The sequence below is a fragment of the Phyllostomus hastatus genome, unplaced genomic scaffold, assembly GCF_019186645.2.
Source record: "Phyllostomus hastatus isolate PE091 unplaced genomic scaffold, TTU_PhHast_1.1 phas_contig_98, whole genome shotgun sequence".
Classification (NCBI taxonomy): Eukaryota; Metazoa; Chordata; class Mammalia; order Chiroptera; family Phyllostomidae; genus Phyllostomus; species Phyllostomus hastatus.
Window position 1 is genome coordinate 2,578,621 of NW_025333999.1, and position 17,506 is coordinate 2,596,126.

General features: G+C 41.2%; 1 protein-coding gene across 1 annotated transcript in view; it reads left to right on the top strand.

Annotated features, from left to right (window-relative positions):
• The window catches only part of ADGRE3 (adhesion G protein-coupled receptor E3), a 51,146-nt gene that overhangs the window by 25,377 nt on the left and 8,263 nt on the right, over positions 1–17,506 (top strand). The window contains exons 7-13 of the mRNA XM_045853066.1: positions 1,578–1,697; positions 8,910–9,097; positions 12,633–12,800; positions 15,862–16,059; positions 16,341–16,576; positions 17,077–17,143; positions 17,319–17,410. Of these exons, the coding sequence (XP_045709022.1) occupies positions 1,578–1,697; positions 8,910–9,097; positions 12,633–12,800; positions 15,862–16,059; positions 16,341–16,576; positions 17,077–17,143; positions 17,319–17,410 (1,069 nt within the window). The remainder of the gene's footprint in view (positions 1–1,577; positions 1,698–8,909; positions 9,098–12,632; positions 12,801–15,861; positions 16,060–16,340; positions 16,577–17,076; positions 17,144–17,318; positions 17,411–17,506) is intronic.

The window sequence follows — 17,506 nt, forward strand, 5'->3', positions numbered from 1 at the left end:
ATCAATCAATATTTCGCTCTCACATTGATGTCTCTCTCTCCATCTCTCCCCCTTCCTCTCTCTCTAAAATCAATGAACATGTCCTCTGGTGAGAATTTTTAAAAGGTGAAAATCCTTTTATTGCACTTGTCATACATGTCACATGACCATATGAGGTGACGTTAGTTAGCTTGACTGTGATCATCATTTCATTAGGTATATGCATGTAAAATCATATTGTACACTTTAAAAACACAATTTTTATTTAAAAAAGACAAAATGCCATAGCAAAACGAAGTATTAATTTTTTAATTAGGAAAAAACATCAACAAAACTGTATTCAGACCAGCCCAATCAGCCCACAATGCCGTCTTCCAGTCCTGTGCCTGGTGAGGCGCCTGCTTGATGAAGAAACATGTGTTTGTTATGTATGTGGCTTTTACATACCATTGCACACCCGCTTCATCACTCCTCATCTCACTAACATCTCTCCATGTAACCTGTGTTCAGCATCATTACCTACGTTATTGTCTTCAAGTGGCTTACAGGCTTGCATTGTATGAAAGTGAACACATAATTTATTTTCCTGTTCTAGGAAATGGGGGTTTTTGCCAAACAACCCTGTGATAAAGACCACTAAAAATTTATCTGTATGTATTTGTTAGGTATTTTCTTAGGATAAATTCATACAGGAGGAGTTGTTAAGTCAAGAAGAAAAAACATTTCAGACTTTTGATACATATCACTATTTTGGCCTCCAGAAATGTGTGCTGTGCTTTTATTCAGCTCAAGGAAACCAACGGACTGGTGTCTGCCTAACTAACCATTCTTATTTTACCAACCTGGATGATAAAATATGCTCTATAAAAGTAATAATAATAAAAATTAATTCCAAAGATAAAATTAAATCTAGTGCCTAACCATCTTGGGAAACTGGAATCGGACACTCTCATTCTAAATTAAATCATTTTTCAAATTACAGGTAACACTCACCTTTCCTGATTTTGCCAGGTTCTAATTGGCTGATCAATATCTAGTGCCCTTACCTAATTGGGCTTCAGTCTCCTCATCTATAAAATGGGGTATTAGTAGTCCCTACAATGTACTTAGATCCAGGGCTGATAACTACAATTTTGATTATTTTATTTTCCATCTGTTATTATGAAATTTTATTTAAGTAGTATTCTTTTTTTATATTCCTATAATGGTATCATTCTTTGTTATTCTGTTACTTGCCTCATTTAACTTTTTAAACATATACAAAAGGGGACATAATTAACACCCTACTGCATCCATCACCAATTTCCAACTCATGCAGCCAGTCTTCTTTTTAAGCTAAATATTTTCATAAGCTTGTTTCTTCCTTGTAATTCTTCCATGACATACAAGGGCCCTTAATTTCTGAACTAAAGGTTCCTCACCTGAATAATGGCCCCTCATGGGGTTATATGAGGCTGCCAGAAGATGACATGGTATAAAGCTCTTAGCCCAGTGCCTGGCACCACCTACACATCCAGTAAATGTGGCCCATTCATGTTGCTGTGCACATTTTTAAAGGTTATAATAACAGTAAACTTGCCCAATGCTTTTCTCACCAGCTATTGAAAGTCGAGTTGTTACAGACAATTGCTCCAAGGAAAGAAAGATCTTCAACCTCAACGTCCAAATGAACTCACTGGACATTGATTGCAATGACATCATCCAGAGAAACATACAAGGTATATGTGGTGACTGCATTCAGAATCCCTAAGACACACAGCAGTATCACTGTGTGAGTCATGAGGAAACTTCCCAACAGGCTCCTACCTGATAGGTCTGTTACCCTAAGACTGTGTCATTTGAGACTTTTCCTTTAAAAAAAAAAAGGCATCTTCCCAGAGCAGAAGCTTTCTATTCTTCAGCATGGAAGAGACTTCTTTGAAATTTGGGTGCTATTCTGTCCATATCTCACTTGGGTTCACCCAAAAGCAGTTTCTAGGAATTGTAAGGGGTTCCAGTGTAAGGAGTTTGTTCAGGAGGTGATCCCAGGAAGCAGCAGTAAGTGTGTTCAGGGTTCCTCAGAGAAACAAAACCAACTGAATGTGTGTGTGGAGAGAGACAGAGACAGGTTTCAAGGAACTGGCTCATATGATGGTGGAGGCTGCCAAATCTGAAATGTAGCCAGGGAAGAGCTGAGGATGTAGCTCAAGTCCACAGACTGTCTGGAGACAGGATTTCCTCTTCCTCAAGGGTGGTCAGTCTTTTCCTTAAGAACTTCATCTGATCGGATGAGACACACCCAGATGATGGAGGATGAGCTGCTTCACTCAAAGTCTAACTATTTAAATGTTCTTCTCAAGGCCCATCCACACTGCTGCAGATGGCTGAGTAGTATTCCATTGTATGGATGTACCACATCTTTGTTATCCATGAATGGACCTTAAGAATATCATGCTAAGCAAAATAAGTCAGTCAGAGAAAGCTAAGAACCATTCGATTTCAGTCATATGTGGAACATAAAAGTGAAACTCATAGACACAGACAATAGTATGGTGGTGACTAGAGGGAAGGGAAGGGGGTGGTAAAAAGTAAAGGGGGTCAAATATATGGTAATGGAAGGTGATTTGACTTTGGGTGGTGGGCACACAATGCAATGTATTCATGTACCATACAAATGTACACTTGGAACCTATATAATCTTATTAACAACCAATGTTACCCCAATCAATTTAATTTAAAAATAAAATAAACAAGCTATCACTATAAAAATTCAAGCAAAAATATTTTTTTAAATATGCAAATAAGCCCTGGCTGGCGTAGCTCAGTGGATTGAGCGCGGGCTGGGAACCAAAGTGTCCCAGGTTCGATTCCCAGCCAGGGTACATGCCTGGGTTGCAGGCCATAACCCCCAGCAACTGCACATTGATGTTCCTCTCTCTCTCTATCTCCCTCCCTTCCCTCTCTAAAAATAAATAAATAAAATCTTTTTTAAAAATATGCAAATAAATAAATGTTTATCTCATTTAAACTCATCTAAAAAATACCTTCACAGCAACATCCAGACTGCTGTTTGACCAAATATCTGCATGCCATGGCCTTGCCATGGTGACACATAAAATTACCACCCCAGCTGGGGAAAGAGGAAGTGAGGAAAGAAAAGGCAGTTGGCACAGGCGTTGTTCTAATGTGTTAGAACAGCAGGTTACTGCCAGTGGTAACCGGAGCTCAGTCCCACTGAGTTAGCCCACTCAAGGAGAGGGAATTGGCCCATTTATCCACCTGCTCTGATTTTCATCACCAGATCAGGGCCCATCTGGGTAGTTAACTTCCAGAGCCTTCCAGTCTGCCCTGGGTGCAGGTCAAACATTCACTTGGGGAAAGCTTCCAGGCGGAGTCTCAGCTACTTGCAGTAGGATCCATCAGCATGTAAAGAAAGCAGAGTGCACCTGCTACAGCCTGCACACAAGGAGCAGATTTTTACTATCATTTACTATCATTACCAGCCTCTCTGATTTAATTTGAGGGAGAGGCAAGCAATGAATTCAGCTTTATTTGTATCATATTGTCTAGTCACTTTTTTCTTTTTTCCTTTTTTAATTACAATTGACATTCAGGATTATATTAGTTTTAGGTGTACAGCATAGTGGTTAGACATTTATATAACTTACAAAGTGATCCCCCCATAAGTCTAGTATCCACATGACCACACATAGTTATTACAATATTATTGACTATATTGCCTGTGCTGGACTTTACATCTCTGTGACTATTTTGGGTCTTTTAAAAGATTTTATTTATTTATTCTCAGAGAGAAGAGAAAGGAAGGAGAAAAGGAGGAAGAGAAACATCAATGTGGATGCCTCTCACTCACCCCCTACTGGGGACCTGGCCTGCAACCCAGGCATGTGCCCTGACTGGAAATTGAACTGGCAACCCTTTGGTTCACAGGCCAGCACTCAATCCACTGAGCCACACCACCCAGGGCCCCTGTGGCTATTTTGTAACTGCCAAGACTCTCTGATTTTTTTTTAAAGAGAAACCAAAAATTAGGTTATTTGCATGAAAACCTCTGATCTTTAAATTTGGCAAGAATACATTTACCCTAACTGCCATATAGCTAAAACCACTATAACATGATAAATAGGGCCTTGAAATCCAATCACGTAAACATGGGTAAAGTTGTCTGTACTATTCATCAACAATCCCAAAGGAAAGACAGTAAAACACAGACAACAAACCACTCTCTAATCTGAGGAAACCTCATGAGACAATTAGTTCCTGTCACTTTCTCTCCTCCCACAAGAAGATTAAGAATTTGAATCTGCCTCCATTTGAGAAGGGGCCAGGCGGAGGAGGAAAGCCAACTTCCAACCACAAAATTTCACAATTATATTGTCACTGTGTTCGTCTGTAACTCACAATTCGTAGAGAGTGTGCAAGACTTCACAGTGCGGACTAAACAAATTACGTCTTCAACCCAGTTTGCTCCTTGGTCACATGTCAGGGTGCTGGGGGCCAGGATTTCAACATATGGATTCAGGAGGACACAGCTCAGCCTCTAACAACTATCTGAGCTGAATTGTTTAAATAAATTACAGACATCGCAGTGTGATTCCATGTCCTCTGAGGAGTACCTGGCATAGCCATGCCCAGCAGCAGACTATTTATCACACCCTAATGGGCCCTGCATCTCACCCCCAAGCATGTGCATTAGCTGTTTCTCTGCTGCGAATGCCAACCATCACTTCGCTGGGTGAACTTTGTTCTTTTAACACAGCTCAACTTTCACTTCTGTGATTCCTCACAGGACTGCCCACTTCCCTCAGAGCACCCAAGTCAGGCCCTCCCTCCTCTGTGCCACTGCACCACCACCCCCAGCATCCTGAACTGGCCTTATCGTCCTGTCTCCTCCACTGCACTCTGATCCCTTTCAGGTCGGGAACACAAATTCTTTCCCTATAGGCATCATACATGGAGAATAATAGCAAGTGCTCATCGAATTAAATCCACATTTAGGCCGAAGCCTTAATGTTACTAATGAGAGAAAAGAATCCATTGGTGAGTGCATGACAAGCTCACAGAAGGACATTTCTCTGCCCTCAGGTTGTGCAATCCCCAGTTGTGACAACCAAAAATGCCTCCAGGCATTGCCTGGTGTCCCCTAATGGGGCAGAATCACCCTCAATTGGGAACTGCTAGTCTACAACAACCTTGGAATCTATCTCCAGAGACCATTTTAAGATTGAAAGGGAATGCTATTAAATTACACCAGGTGTGAACTGGGGCTATGTAGGTAATTGGAGATGTGACACACCCTCTCCCTCCACCACCCCCACCCCCACCACCAATAAACCATCTCACAGCGCAAACCCACAAGGCCAGGCAAACCAACCTTGGAAACCTCTACAGCCCCTTTCCTCTTTCCTGCTTGTGATTTGCTCTTACAGCAGAATATTTCAGCTTAAAAATAAACAGTTTCTAAGTATAAGAACAGGCAGATATACCACCTGCTGGTTTTCCAACCACCTACCAGTGTTTCATTCTGACCACAGAAATTGCCATTAACTTAGAGAAACAGAAGTGGCTCTCTTACTTCTGACCAGTGGAGTGAGGCCAGAGGGGCCTGATCAGAGACACTGCACAGCTAAGTGGCAAAGCTGAAACCCAGAACCCCAGCTCTTGCCCCTAGACTCTTAACTACTTGCTATATATGGCCTCTTTGTCATGTGGAATTCTCAGCATCCACAAAGAATGGTGAAAACTTACTGATGTGGAAATATGTTTATAATATTATCAACTAGATGGATAGATAGATAGATAGATTGATTGATAGATAGAAGATAGATAATCTGTGTTACTTTGCTAGGACTGTCATAGCAAAATACCAGAGTGGGTGGCTTAAACAAGAGAAATTTATTGTTTCCCAGTTCTAGAGACTGGAAGTGCAAGGTCACAGTGTTGGCAGGGGTGGTTCTGAGGCCTCTCTTCTTGGCTTACAAATGGGTGCCTTCTCGTTGTGTCTTCACATGGTCTTTTCTCTATACACACACATCCCTGGTATATCTCTGTGTATCCTAATTTCCTCCTCTTATAAGGACACCAGTCAGATTAGGTGAGAACCCACCATAACAGCCCTATCTTAATTTAGTCACCTCTTTAAAGGCCCTATCTTCAAATAGAGTCACATTCAGAAGTACTGGGGTTTAAGACTTAAACATACGAATTTGGGAGGGTGGAGGGGACACAATTCAGCCCATAACAATATCCAGTTGGTAGATATGTTTATCTTACTAATATATGATAAAACTATAAATATATGATATATCTTATTTATCATATATGTCATCTAAATGTATGATATAAATATATATTAATCTATTAAAGAACGCCAAATTACAGTAATCCCTTACCTAAAACCCTTCAATGGCTTTCTATCGACTTGAAATAAAAAGACAAGTCCTCTCCCCCAAAGCCCAGAAAGCCTTACAGGATCTACCTGCCACCTCCCTACCCTCCTTGCTGTTTCCTGAACAAGCCAAGCACATCCTTGGCTCCAGGGTTTTTCCCCTGCTGCCCCTTCCCTCACACATCCACATGGCCCTCCCATTCTTCACTCTGCTGTCTGAAAACTCTCTGAAACACCATCGCCTCTCTCTGTCCACTTACCCCACTCAATTTTCTCCATAGAACTGATCATTCTCTGATATATACAGCTATTTATCTGTTTGTGTTTTCTGTCTGTCTCCTGCACCAGAATTTGAGAGTCATAAGAGCAGAAACTCAGTATACTTTGTTCCCTGTCATCCCTGGAATAGTGTCTAGAATGTAGTAGGCATTCTATTTAAAAAGAGGGTTAAATAAATAGATGGGTGGATAGATAGATATGTAACCTGATGATTTCCACATATGTTATTTATTTCTACATGGTTTATATATATATAGAACACATAGAAATTAAATTATTGATACATATATACATAGAGATACATGTAACCCAACTATAAATGAGATTTCCTTGAGTCCACTGTCAACATTATATTTCATCTAAAGATATGTAAAGCCAAATTGAAAAGCCTTGAAAAATAAGTCCATCTTTGCTGAAGTCTCTTCAAGGGACTGCAGAGAAAGTGGAATGACATCACACAAGACTTAGTTAACTTCCTAAAATGCTTCTTTACTGTTGACCCAACCCCCTCTCTTCCTCCTTCAGAGTCCATCTGCCACTTCTATGCCCCTCCTGCCACCTTTCATATCATTTTCTTCTAAAGGTAGATCTTTTCTGATGTAAATGATGTAGCTTAACCTCTTTCAGTTTTTCCAGGTTTTCCCATCCCCCAAATTTTACCTTATTCAATACAAAAAAAAAAAACAGCTTCAGACCCACAAATACAAAGTCAGCCTCAGAATGTGAGAATCCTCCCCTGAAAAATCTCAACTTATTTCAACCCTCATATATGTGAACATGTGTGTACATTTTATGTACGTAAGTATACATGTCTATATATATCTACACATATACATCATTTTCAAAAGAGATAAATAATGACTGTCAGGCAAATGTAAATGAATGCATATCAAAGACATTCATAAATTAATGAAGAAACCAATAAAATGCTAAGACAAACATTCAATGGCAATTTGAAGAATAAATATACACACACAAACATACTCATCTACCAGACAGTCATGAATACTGCAGTCAACATGCTAACAGATGCAAAAACTGATTCATATCCTCTAGGGCAGTACAGTGTAATGTTTGAGGTTATATTTTCCGTAGGGCATAAAGCAACTGCATCTCAACTGGACAAAATGCACCCCTGTCTGTAAAAAAAAAACAACTATTTGTGCTACTATTGATTTTCTACATGTTATCTTCTGTGCCTGTAGAGTTGTGAAATTGCTTGGCAATATAAAGGTGCAACACTCCTACAGAATCAGATAATTCCCAACACTCAGCTCTCCACTGGTGACCTTAGACACGCAAGTGTATTTAAATGCACATATCTACGCCGGGAAAAAAAAAACAGAACTCCAACAGTGATTATCTCAAAATGATGGAATATTATATGAATTTTATTTCATTTTCTCTCTTTTTCACCAAAAATTTTATTTATTTTCACAACAAATAAATTGTAGTGTATCAAATAATGTGACACTCTACAGAAACTGAAATAAAAACCAAACTATGCATGTATTGGTATGACTAAATCTTGAAAATATTAACTGGAGTCACAAAAGAACATTGCAAAAGGATATCCCAAGTGTGGCATTGTTTATGTGAATTTGTAAACACAGAAAACAGGACTATGTATTATTACGGAAACATGCAAATATAGTCAAATTACGAAGTATTTATGGAAAGACTACACATCCACTTCAAGTCCACAGTTATTTCTAGAGAAGGGAGTAAAAAGTGAAATAGTGGGAGCTTTAACCATATCTAAAACAAACATTTTATTTTAAAAAAATTAATTCTGAAGCCAATATCGCAAAATGGTATGTTTAAGCTGGGTGTAGATGTCAGTTATACTTCTCTGGGTGTTTAAAATATAAGTTAAAGAATTTTAGGAAATAAAGGAGGTGTTTGGCACTATGCTGGGAGCCCTGTGGTTTCCAAATGAAGTCTCCTGTGCAGCACTGAAGAAATTTAGTGTCTTTTGGAAAAACAAAATAATTAGTAGACAGTTGAATTCTCATTGGCAAGCCAAGGGCTGCATCTGAAATACAAGTTCGGAAAAAGAAGCATGGTAACACTTCCTGAGCTAGCATCTGGGATGAAGCTGGGTCTTGAGGATGAGTTGGATTTGGGGAGGAAGAGCATGGGAGGAAGAGTGAACTTACTAGACACACCTGAGCATAGGTGTGGCCACCATGGAAGCATGATGTGTCTGGGGAAGGAAAAGGGGCAGAAGGAATGGTGGTGGCGCTTTATTTTTCTGTGTCCTCAGGTCCCAGTGCAGTTGCCTTTATTTCGTACTCTTCTCTTGGAAATATCATAAATGCAACTTTTTTTGGTGAGATGACTGAGAAAGATCAAGTGTACCTGAACTCCCACATAGTAAGCGTTGCTACTGGACCCAAAAGGAGTATCTCTCCCTCCAAGGCCGTGATTCTGAGTTTTCAGCACATAAAGAAGGTGAGTCAAGCCTGTAATTTGAGCTTGCTTGGGCTTCACAAATGTAGAACAATTTGCATAGCCTCCCTGTCTGGTTCTGGACCTGCATTGTCCCATCTGGCAGCCAAGAGCTACCTGTAACTATAAGGCAATTAAAATGGGGTGTGTCTCACTATATTGGGTGATCCTTGAAGACAGTAACTTTGTTGTTGTTGTATTTTTATAAAATAAAAATTCTTTGTTACCTCTTTTTTAAGATTTTATTCATTTATTTTTAGAGAGGGAAGGGAAGAAGAAAGAGAGAGAGAGAAACATCAATGTGCGGTTGCTGGGGGCCATGGCCTGCAACCCAGTCATGTGCCCTGACTGGGAATCGAACCTGCGATGCTTTGGTTCTTACCCCGAGCTCAGTCCACTGAGCTACACCAGCCAGGCTTCGGAACTTTGTTTTTGACATTTATCAGCCAGACGATACTAAACCTTGGTTCCCCAATCTCTCATCACACCTCCCTAGTGAATAATTAATTTATAACAGAAACTGTTTCTATTCATCAGATGGGGGAAAGGGAGGAGAGTGAAGGAGTAGAGGGTGAAAGGGGAAGAGGTGGTGGGAAATCGGTCACTTTCTTCCACTTCCCCTTCATTTGCCACCATGGCTTGTGACTGGTCATCTCAATAATACCTGTAGTCCCAAGTGGCACAGATTCTCCTATGAAAGGAAGATAAAAGAAATGGATCATGATGACTGAACACAGAAATAACAAGTAAGGAGAAAGGATGGGATAAAGAAGGAAGATAAAGTGGTGAACACAGGAAGGGATGGTGAGTCCCACTTGGCGATGGGTGTACCATAGCCTGCTAACTGCTGATCAGTATGCACATTAGAGGTGCCAAGAGCAAGAAAAATTGCTCTATAGAAAAAAAATGGTGGACAAGCAATGGAGATGTAGAGCTGAGAGGCCATGGGCAGAGAAAAGTTTAGGATAGAGTGAAAAATTAAGGGGAACTTTCAGGAAATAATAGAGACCTTACAAGAAATTTTTTTTATTCATAGGAAAACAATGGTTTGCAATTTGCTTTGCAATGTTAACCACTTACCTCAATGTTCCACAAAAATTTTCAATAAGATTCCCTTTTTTGTTCTTGAAAATAATTAATTAAGTAATTAATTAAAATGTGGCAGGTCTGGATTGATATTTCAAAGACTTAGTATTGTGAAGACTTAGTATTTCTAGATTTCAAAAACTTAGTAAGAAAAAAGCATTCAAACTATCTCTTTAATAATTTTTATCTATTGATTTATGTTAACATATTAAGAGAAAGGGACCTGGAGCAGCATTCTAGAGTTATGTCTTTTTTAACTTATTGATTTTTAAAGATTTTATTTATTTTTAGAAAGGAAAAGGGAGGGAAATATCAGTGTTTGGTTGCCTCTCGCAAGCGGCGCAAGGTTTGCTGGTTCGATTCCTAGTCCAGGGCACGTGCCCTAGACTGGGAATTGAACCAGCAACCCTTACGCCACCAGCCAGGGCTAACTTACTGATTTTTTTAGAGACAGAAAAGAAGAGGGAGAGAGAGAGAAACGTCAATTTGTTGTTCCACATATTTATGCATTCATTGGTTGATTTTTGTATGTCCCCTGACTGGGGATTGAGTCTGCAGCCTTGGTCACTATTGGGACAGTGTTCTAACCAACTGAGCTTCTGGCCAAAGCCTGGAATTACCTCTTAACCACACACATGTATACTCTTCAGGGACACAACATATTAGGCACACCAAAAGAATATTTACAGTATTTTGCCCTATATCTGAATTAAAATTTTAGTCTACTATATAATAGATTAAATCTATAAAGTGAAACAGACACTATTTTAAATATAGTGAGTTAAATAAAATATATCATTAACATTAATTTGACTTGTTTATTTTTACCTTTTTTCAATGTGACTAGTAGAAAATTTCAAATTACATTACATTTCAAATTATAAATTACAAAAATAGTATGTGGCTCACATACTATTTTTCTGGAGCAGCATTATTCTAATGCATGGAATTATTTTAGCTGCAGCTGTGAAATTTGAACTGAGATATAATATTCATTTCTGCACAAAAGTCTGGTATTATTAAAATCACATAACTCATCAGTAAAAAACTTTTATTTAATCTGTTGCCTTTTCCAATTCTCTGTCCAAACTCTTAAAAGCAGGAGGGCCAATAGCCAGACACAGATGCAGTAAAATTTGTTTGCTCCTTTCCCTTTCAGTTCTGTTAAGAAAATAAGAATTGAATGAAATCTTATTGTTTGTGACAACATGTCTGGACCTTGAGGGCATTATGCCAAGTGACCTACGTAAGCAGAGAAAGAGAAACACTGTATGATCTCACTCAGTGTGGAATCTGAAAAAGCCAAATTCAAGAAACAGAGACCAGATGGTGGTTGCCAGGGGCAGGGGTGAGGGACACAGGTGAGGGCGATCAGAGGGTGGGAACCTCCCACCACACAGAGAATGTGCTCTGGGGCCTCACGTGCAGCGTGATGACTCTGGTGAACAACAGCTGCGCTGTGTGTCTGCGAGTTGCTAGAGGAGTAGATTTTAAAAGCTCTTCCCACAGAATAAAAATTGTAACTATGTGAGGTGATGGATAGTAACTAAATTAGTAAACTTACGGTAATCATTTCATTGTATGTGTGTATACATATATATAATTACATTTTGTACCTTAAATTTACAGTGTTGTATGTCAATTATATCTGAATAAAACTAGAAAATTAATCTAATTTTAAAATATAAACTTAAGAATTAAAGGAGGAAGGTGGGGAAATGTAGGTTTTCTCTAGCTGATGCATAAAATCTAGGTATAGAATTTTTGATGTGTGACATGGCACAGAAAAAATGGAGCAAGAAATCTAGGAATGGCCCAGTGGCTCATCAAAGGAGATCCAAGCCCCAGACAGGAAAGCATGTCACTCATATCCTTGCCCCCATGAACTGTTGCTCTGGAGCCCTTGAGTCAAAGAGAACAGGTGGGAGGCTAATTTTATTCTGTTTCCCTGGGTTGTTTTTTTTCCTGTTCCATCCCTCATGTTACATAAGCAATTACTGTTGTTGTTTTCGAGGACAGAACTGGTGTGGAGAGACCAGGGAAATTTGTTTTCTGGTTGGTTTTAGGTTTGTTTGGGGGCTTTTTTGGTGGTGGTGGGTGGAGTTGGAGGGACCAGAGAAATTTTACTTGGAGACTATTTGGGAGAAAACCGTGTGAGCCTTACGTTGTCTTTTTATCTGACTCTCATGACAGGTGACAAAGTCATAAAACCCATGACATCTTAGAAAATTCTGGCTTTCACAGAGAGAAATGACTTGTTTTGTGTCTTGTGAAATCCAAGTAGAGGTGAGGCTATGGGGACAGGTGTCCTGGTGGCCGACCCCTTCACCTGAAAGAGCAATCACTGGAGTCACTTCTCAGCCTTGGCTCTTATTCCCCACCCCGGTGAAGACCGACACTCTGAGGGCTGCTCTTCCTGAGCAAAAACACAATGAGCCCTTTCTGTTTTCAGATGAAACACCTGAGCCAAAACGTCACGTGCGTCTTCTGGAAAAGCACGGAGGAGGGTGGCCACTGGTCGCGGGAGGGCTGCACGCTGGCCCAGGTGAACAAGAGTCACACCACGTGCAACTGCACTCACTTGTCCAGTTTCGCTGTCCTCATGGCCATCACCAGCCAGGTAGGATGGAAACATTCAACTCCTCTGGCTAATCCTTTTTGAGCTCCTACTAGGTGGCGGTAAGAGCTATAAAGAACAGGAAAACAAGCAAGGGACTGGAGTGACTACAGAGGCGTGCCACGTTGGATAGGATGTTCAGAGGAGGATTAAATATGCGAGCTGAAATCTGAATATTAAGAGTTGGTAGTGCTGCGATGCAGATGAACCTAGAAAACATGCGTTGAGTGAGGGAAGTCAGACACAAAGCGCCACATATTGCGTGATTCCACTCACATGAAATGTCCAGAAGAGGCAAATCCATAGAGACAGAAAGCAAACTGGTGGTTGCCAAAGGTCGAGGGGAGGAATGCACGGTGTTAAGTGTTTAGTGGGCCTGGGGTTTTGTTTTAGGGGTGATGAAAATGTTTTGGAGCTACACAGAGGTACTGGTTGCATAACACTGAATACACTAAATGCCTCTGAACTGTGTACACTGTAAAATGGTGAATTTTATATTATTTGGATTTTACCTCAATGAAAAAATGGCCTTAGGAAAGGATCTCAGAAAGAGCATCTGATGAAGAAACACAAGTATGCATAAAGATCCTGAAGAGAGAAGGAATTTGGTGTGTTCCAAAGAAAAATGTGGCTGGAACAGAGTAAATGAGAGGAGTGGGAAGGGGGCTAGTCACAGAGATGGAGGCCAGAGAAATGTGCCAGACCTCGAATGCCATGTCAGGAATTTAGGTTTCATTCGAATTGCAATGGGAAGGCAATGGGAGGTTTCTATCACAAACATTGCATATTTATGTCATTAGAAGATCCCTCTGGCTCTCAAGTCAAGAATGAACAGTGGTCAAGAGTGGACTCACAGACCTGGCCGGAGTGGCTCAGCTGGTTGGAGCATCATCCAGTAAACCAAAATGTCGTGGGTTTGATTCCCAGCCAGAGGACATGCCTGGGTTGCAGGTTCAGTCCCCAGTCACACCACATGCAAGAGGCAACCAATCCATGTTTCTCACATCGATGTTTCTATCCCTCTCTTTCCCTCCCTTCCCCTTTCTTTCTCTCCTTTCCCCTCTCTCTAAAATCAATAAGCATGTCCTCGGGTGAGAATAAAAAAAAAGGGGTTGGTCTCACAGAGACAGGATAGTGGTCAGCGTTCAGGTGGCAGCAGTTGAGGTGGTGGGAGATAGTCAGACACATATCCTAGAGGTGGAGTCGGAGAGCTTACTGATGACATGGGCTGGGTGGTGGCACACAGGAAGTCCTACCTCCTTCTCCTCAGGGATGGAAGTGGTACCCCAACAACAACAGTTGGTGCAAATCTGCAACCTCTCCTATTACACAGGGCAGTGGGGAAACTAAAGTAGGTTTAAAAACATTAAATATTTCTTTTATTCATTGTTACATTTATGGAATTCATCTGAGTTGGGCATGGCCTTAGTTTTTATTGATGTATACTTGTAATATTCCCTTGCATGACTCTACTACAATTTACTTATCCATTGTACAGTTAATGAGTATCTAGGTTGTTTCCTGTCAGGGGCTGTTAAAAACAATGCTACTTGGCTGGGATGAGGCATAGACAAATTCCGTGTGAACACTCTCGGGTGATGAGGAAACAACACACTCCAGGTGGTGGGGCCTCTGTTATCACGGGTTTCTAAGTGACGTTGTGGAGCAGAGTATTATTCCATCATTATAAAGCTGAAAAACAGACACAACTAAGTTATGTTCTCAGGGGTTGAATCTAGAGATGGTAAAACTTATCATAAAAGGACCAAGGCTACTCCCAGGGGAGAAGGTGGTTTGCAATTAGGAAGAGCATCTGGGTTAATATCCACAGGTTAGTACATGATCAGTATTCACTTAATAATTATTAATCATATGACAGATTGACTTTTATGCTTTTTTCTGTATATGTGTTATATTTCACAATTTTAAGATGGAAAAGGCAAAGGATACAAAAGTTCTATAAAGTGACATTAAGAATGAAAATCCCCACATAATTATAAGGGATGGTGAGTATCATTTCCCATTAGTGAGTCTGGCTAAGTCTGTATGGCTCATCAGATCCCTGGTCCCTGTCTTTAATGAGATGAATCCCCAAGAGCTGAATTAGATGGGGTGTCTTAGTTTGACACCCTTAGTTAGATACCAGGTCTTGAGACAAGAATTTGAGGGAAAGTAGTTTCTCTGGGAGGTGAAGCCAGGAGACCTCAGTAGGACAGTAGGGAAGTGAGGCAGGGAAGAGAAGACAGCCAGGAAAAGATGCATCAAAGAGAAAGTTGTCCCCATGGACAACTGGGGCTCGATCCCATTGGGTACTTCTGGGAGCTATCGTAGAACAGGCACCTCAGAGCCTTCCTATCAGAGGTAGAGTGAGCTGGGGTATTTATCTGCCAATTCCCCAACTATTATTGTTTGAGGTACCTTCCAGGGGCATTACACCTTGGCATGTGTGACCTGCTCCAGCATGTCCAAGTACACTCTTATGACAAGGAAAATACCCTCAGGTAGAGTCACTGGGCTTCACAGAAAGCAGTTCAAGGGAAGACAGAGGTGAGTACAAAGAAGTTATAGCCTCTGCTACACAGGACTTGTGTCTCTTTGGGTGCAAGACTGAGTCTGGTATTCCAATTCATTTCAACTTGAATTCTGCTGTGCAACATGGAGCCTATAGTTCACAATAAGGGGTTGTGTGCTTAAAAACTTGCTAAGAAGGTAGATCTCATGTTGTGTTCTTACCATATTTTGTTTAAAAGCAAGGAGACACAAGAAATCTTTGGGAGGTGATAAATACATTCATTACCTTGGTGGGGATGATAGCATGGATATATGCCTTTTTCTAAACTCATCAAAATGTGTGCACTCAGTGTATTGCACAAAATGTGTGCAATATTTTGCATATTAGGTATACTTAAGTAAAGCTGGGGAAAAAAACCCTTAGTCTTACAGAAACCTCTCACACTATCATCAGGCTTTGTGCCTGTGTTTAGGATGACCCTATTCCAAAGGGGAGAAACCATATCCCAGAGCAGGACAGTATGACTGAGATCTTCTCTTTGCTGGGTGCCAGGAGGAAGATCCCATCCTGGATGTGATCACCTATGTGGTGCTGAGCCTCTCTCTGCTGTGCCTTTTCCTGGCGGCCCTCACCTTCCTGCTGTGCAAAGCTATCCAGAACACCAGCACCTCCCTCCACCTTCAGCTCTGCATCTGCCTCTTCCTGGCCCACCTGCTCTTCCTCACGGCCATCAACAGAACAGAGCCCAGGGTACTGACACTGTCCCAAAGGACCCTTGTCCTGCCTGGGGGATGTGGAGTTCATGGGACATGTTGCATTGGACCCCTTAATAAAATGTTCTTGGGTTCTAGGAAAGGTTGGAGGGATGGTGCCAAGGTGGGCAGGGCTGACCTTGATTACCAAACACTTTTACATTTGATGACCTTGGTTTAATGTAATGTGCTCTGAACTCAATGCCAATATAAAGGAGAGGTCTTAGGGTCACACTCCATCTTAAGTATTCCACCTGGTGACACTTGCTTCTCCTCCAGGTGCTGTGCGCCATCATCGCAGGTGCCTTACACTACCTCTACCTGGCCTCCTTCACCTGGATGCTGCTGGAGGGCCTGCACCTCTTCCTCACTGCACGCAACCTGACGGTGGTCAACTACTCCAGTGTGAACAGATTCATGAAGTGGCTCATGTTTCCGATCGGCTATGGAGTCCCGGCTGTGATTGTGGCCATTTCTGCAGTGTCCCGGCCTCACCTTTATGGAACACCTGATCGGTGAGCTTGACCTTCACCTTGTGCCATGGGCAGTTTAGGGGCAGCACTGATGATGGTGACTGAGATCCCCATAGCAAACGCACTCTGCTTTTTCCTTGAGTGTAAGACTGCTGACCTTTCCCCCAAAGAGGCAGGGAAAGATGGTGGTAAGAGCTTGGCAGGATCTGAAAGGAAGGAGTTTTGTGGTTAGGTATCAGCTCTAGCCCTCCCATAATTTGGAGTTCTCAAGTCTCAGATTCCTCTTTAGCAAAATGAGGATAATGATTATCCCCATTGCCCCACCCTCATGATGCTGGTATGAAAATTCGACAGTACTGTGCTTATAAATTGTTTAATGTAGCATTAATACATGGTAGTGAACAATCACAACCTTCATTGCCATCAGCTGGCATTTTCAGAAGATGATGGAAAAGTTCTCTGTTATGAAAAGGTGTCACTTGATGTTCATTTCATGTGTTTTCTCTGATCTCTCTTTGTGTCCCTTTTCCCATTGTTCTCAGTTGCTGGCTTGACCTGGAACAAGGATTCATCTGGGGTTTCCTTGGCCCTGTCTGTGCCATTATCTGTGTGAGTATGTGGCTCCAGTGTTCATACAAGGGACATGCACTGTCTCTATTGTATGGTTTCCACCTGCTACCAATTCAGTCCCATGTGTGGGAAGGTAGGAGTTGTGTGTAATTTATAATGAACACATTACAATTATTTTAATTTGCATTCTTCCTGGTCTGCATCATCCCTGCAGGTGAATTTAGTATTCTTTTTCTTGGTCCTTTGCATTTTGAAGAGAAAACTCTCCTCCCTCAACAGTGAAGTGTCAACCATCCAGAATATAAGGTAAGATAGAGCAAATGGTACTTCTGACCCTCTCTGCCTCTACTCAACCCCTTCTTGTCCTTCTTATGTGTCTACACACACATACACCCCACAATC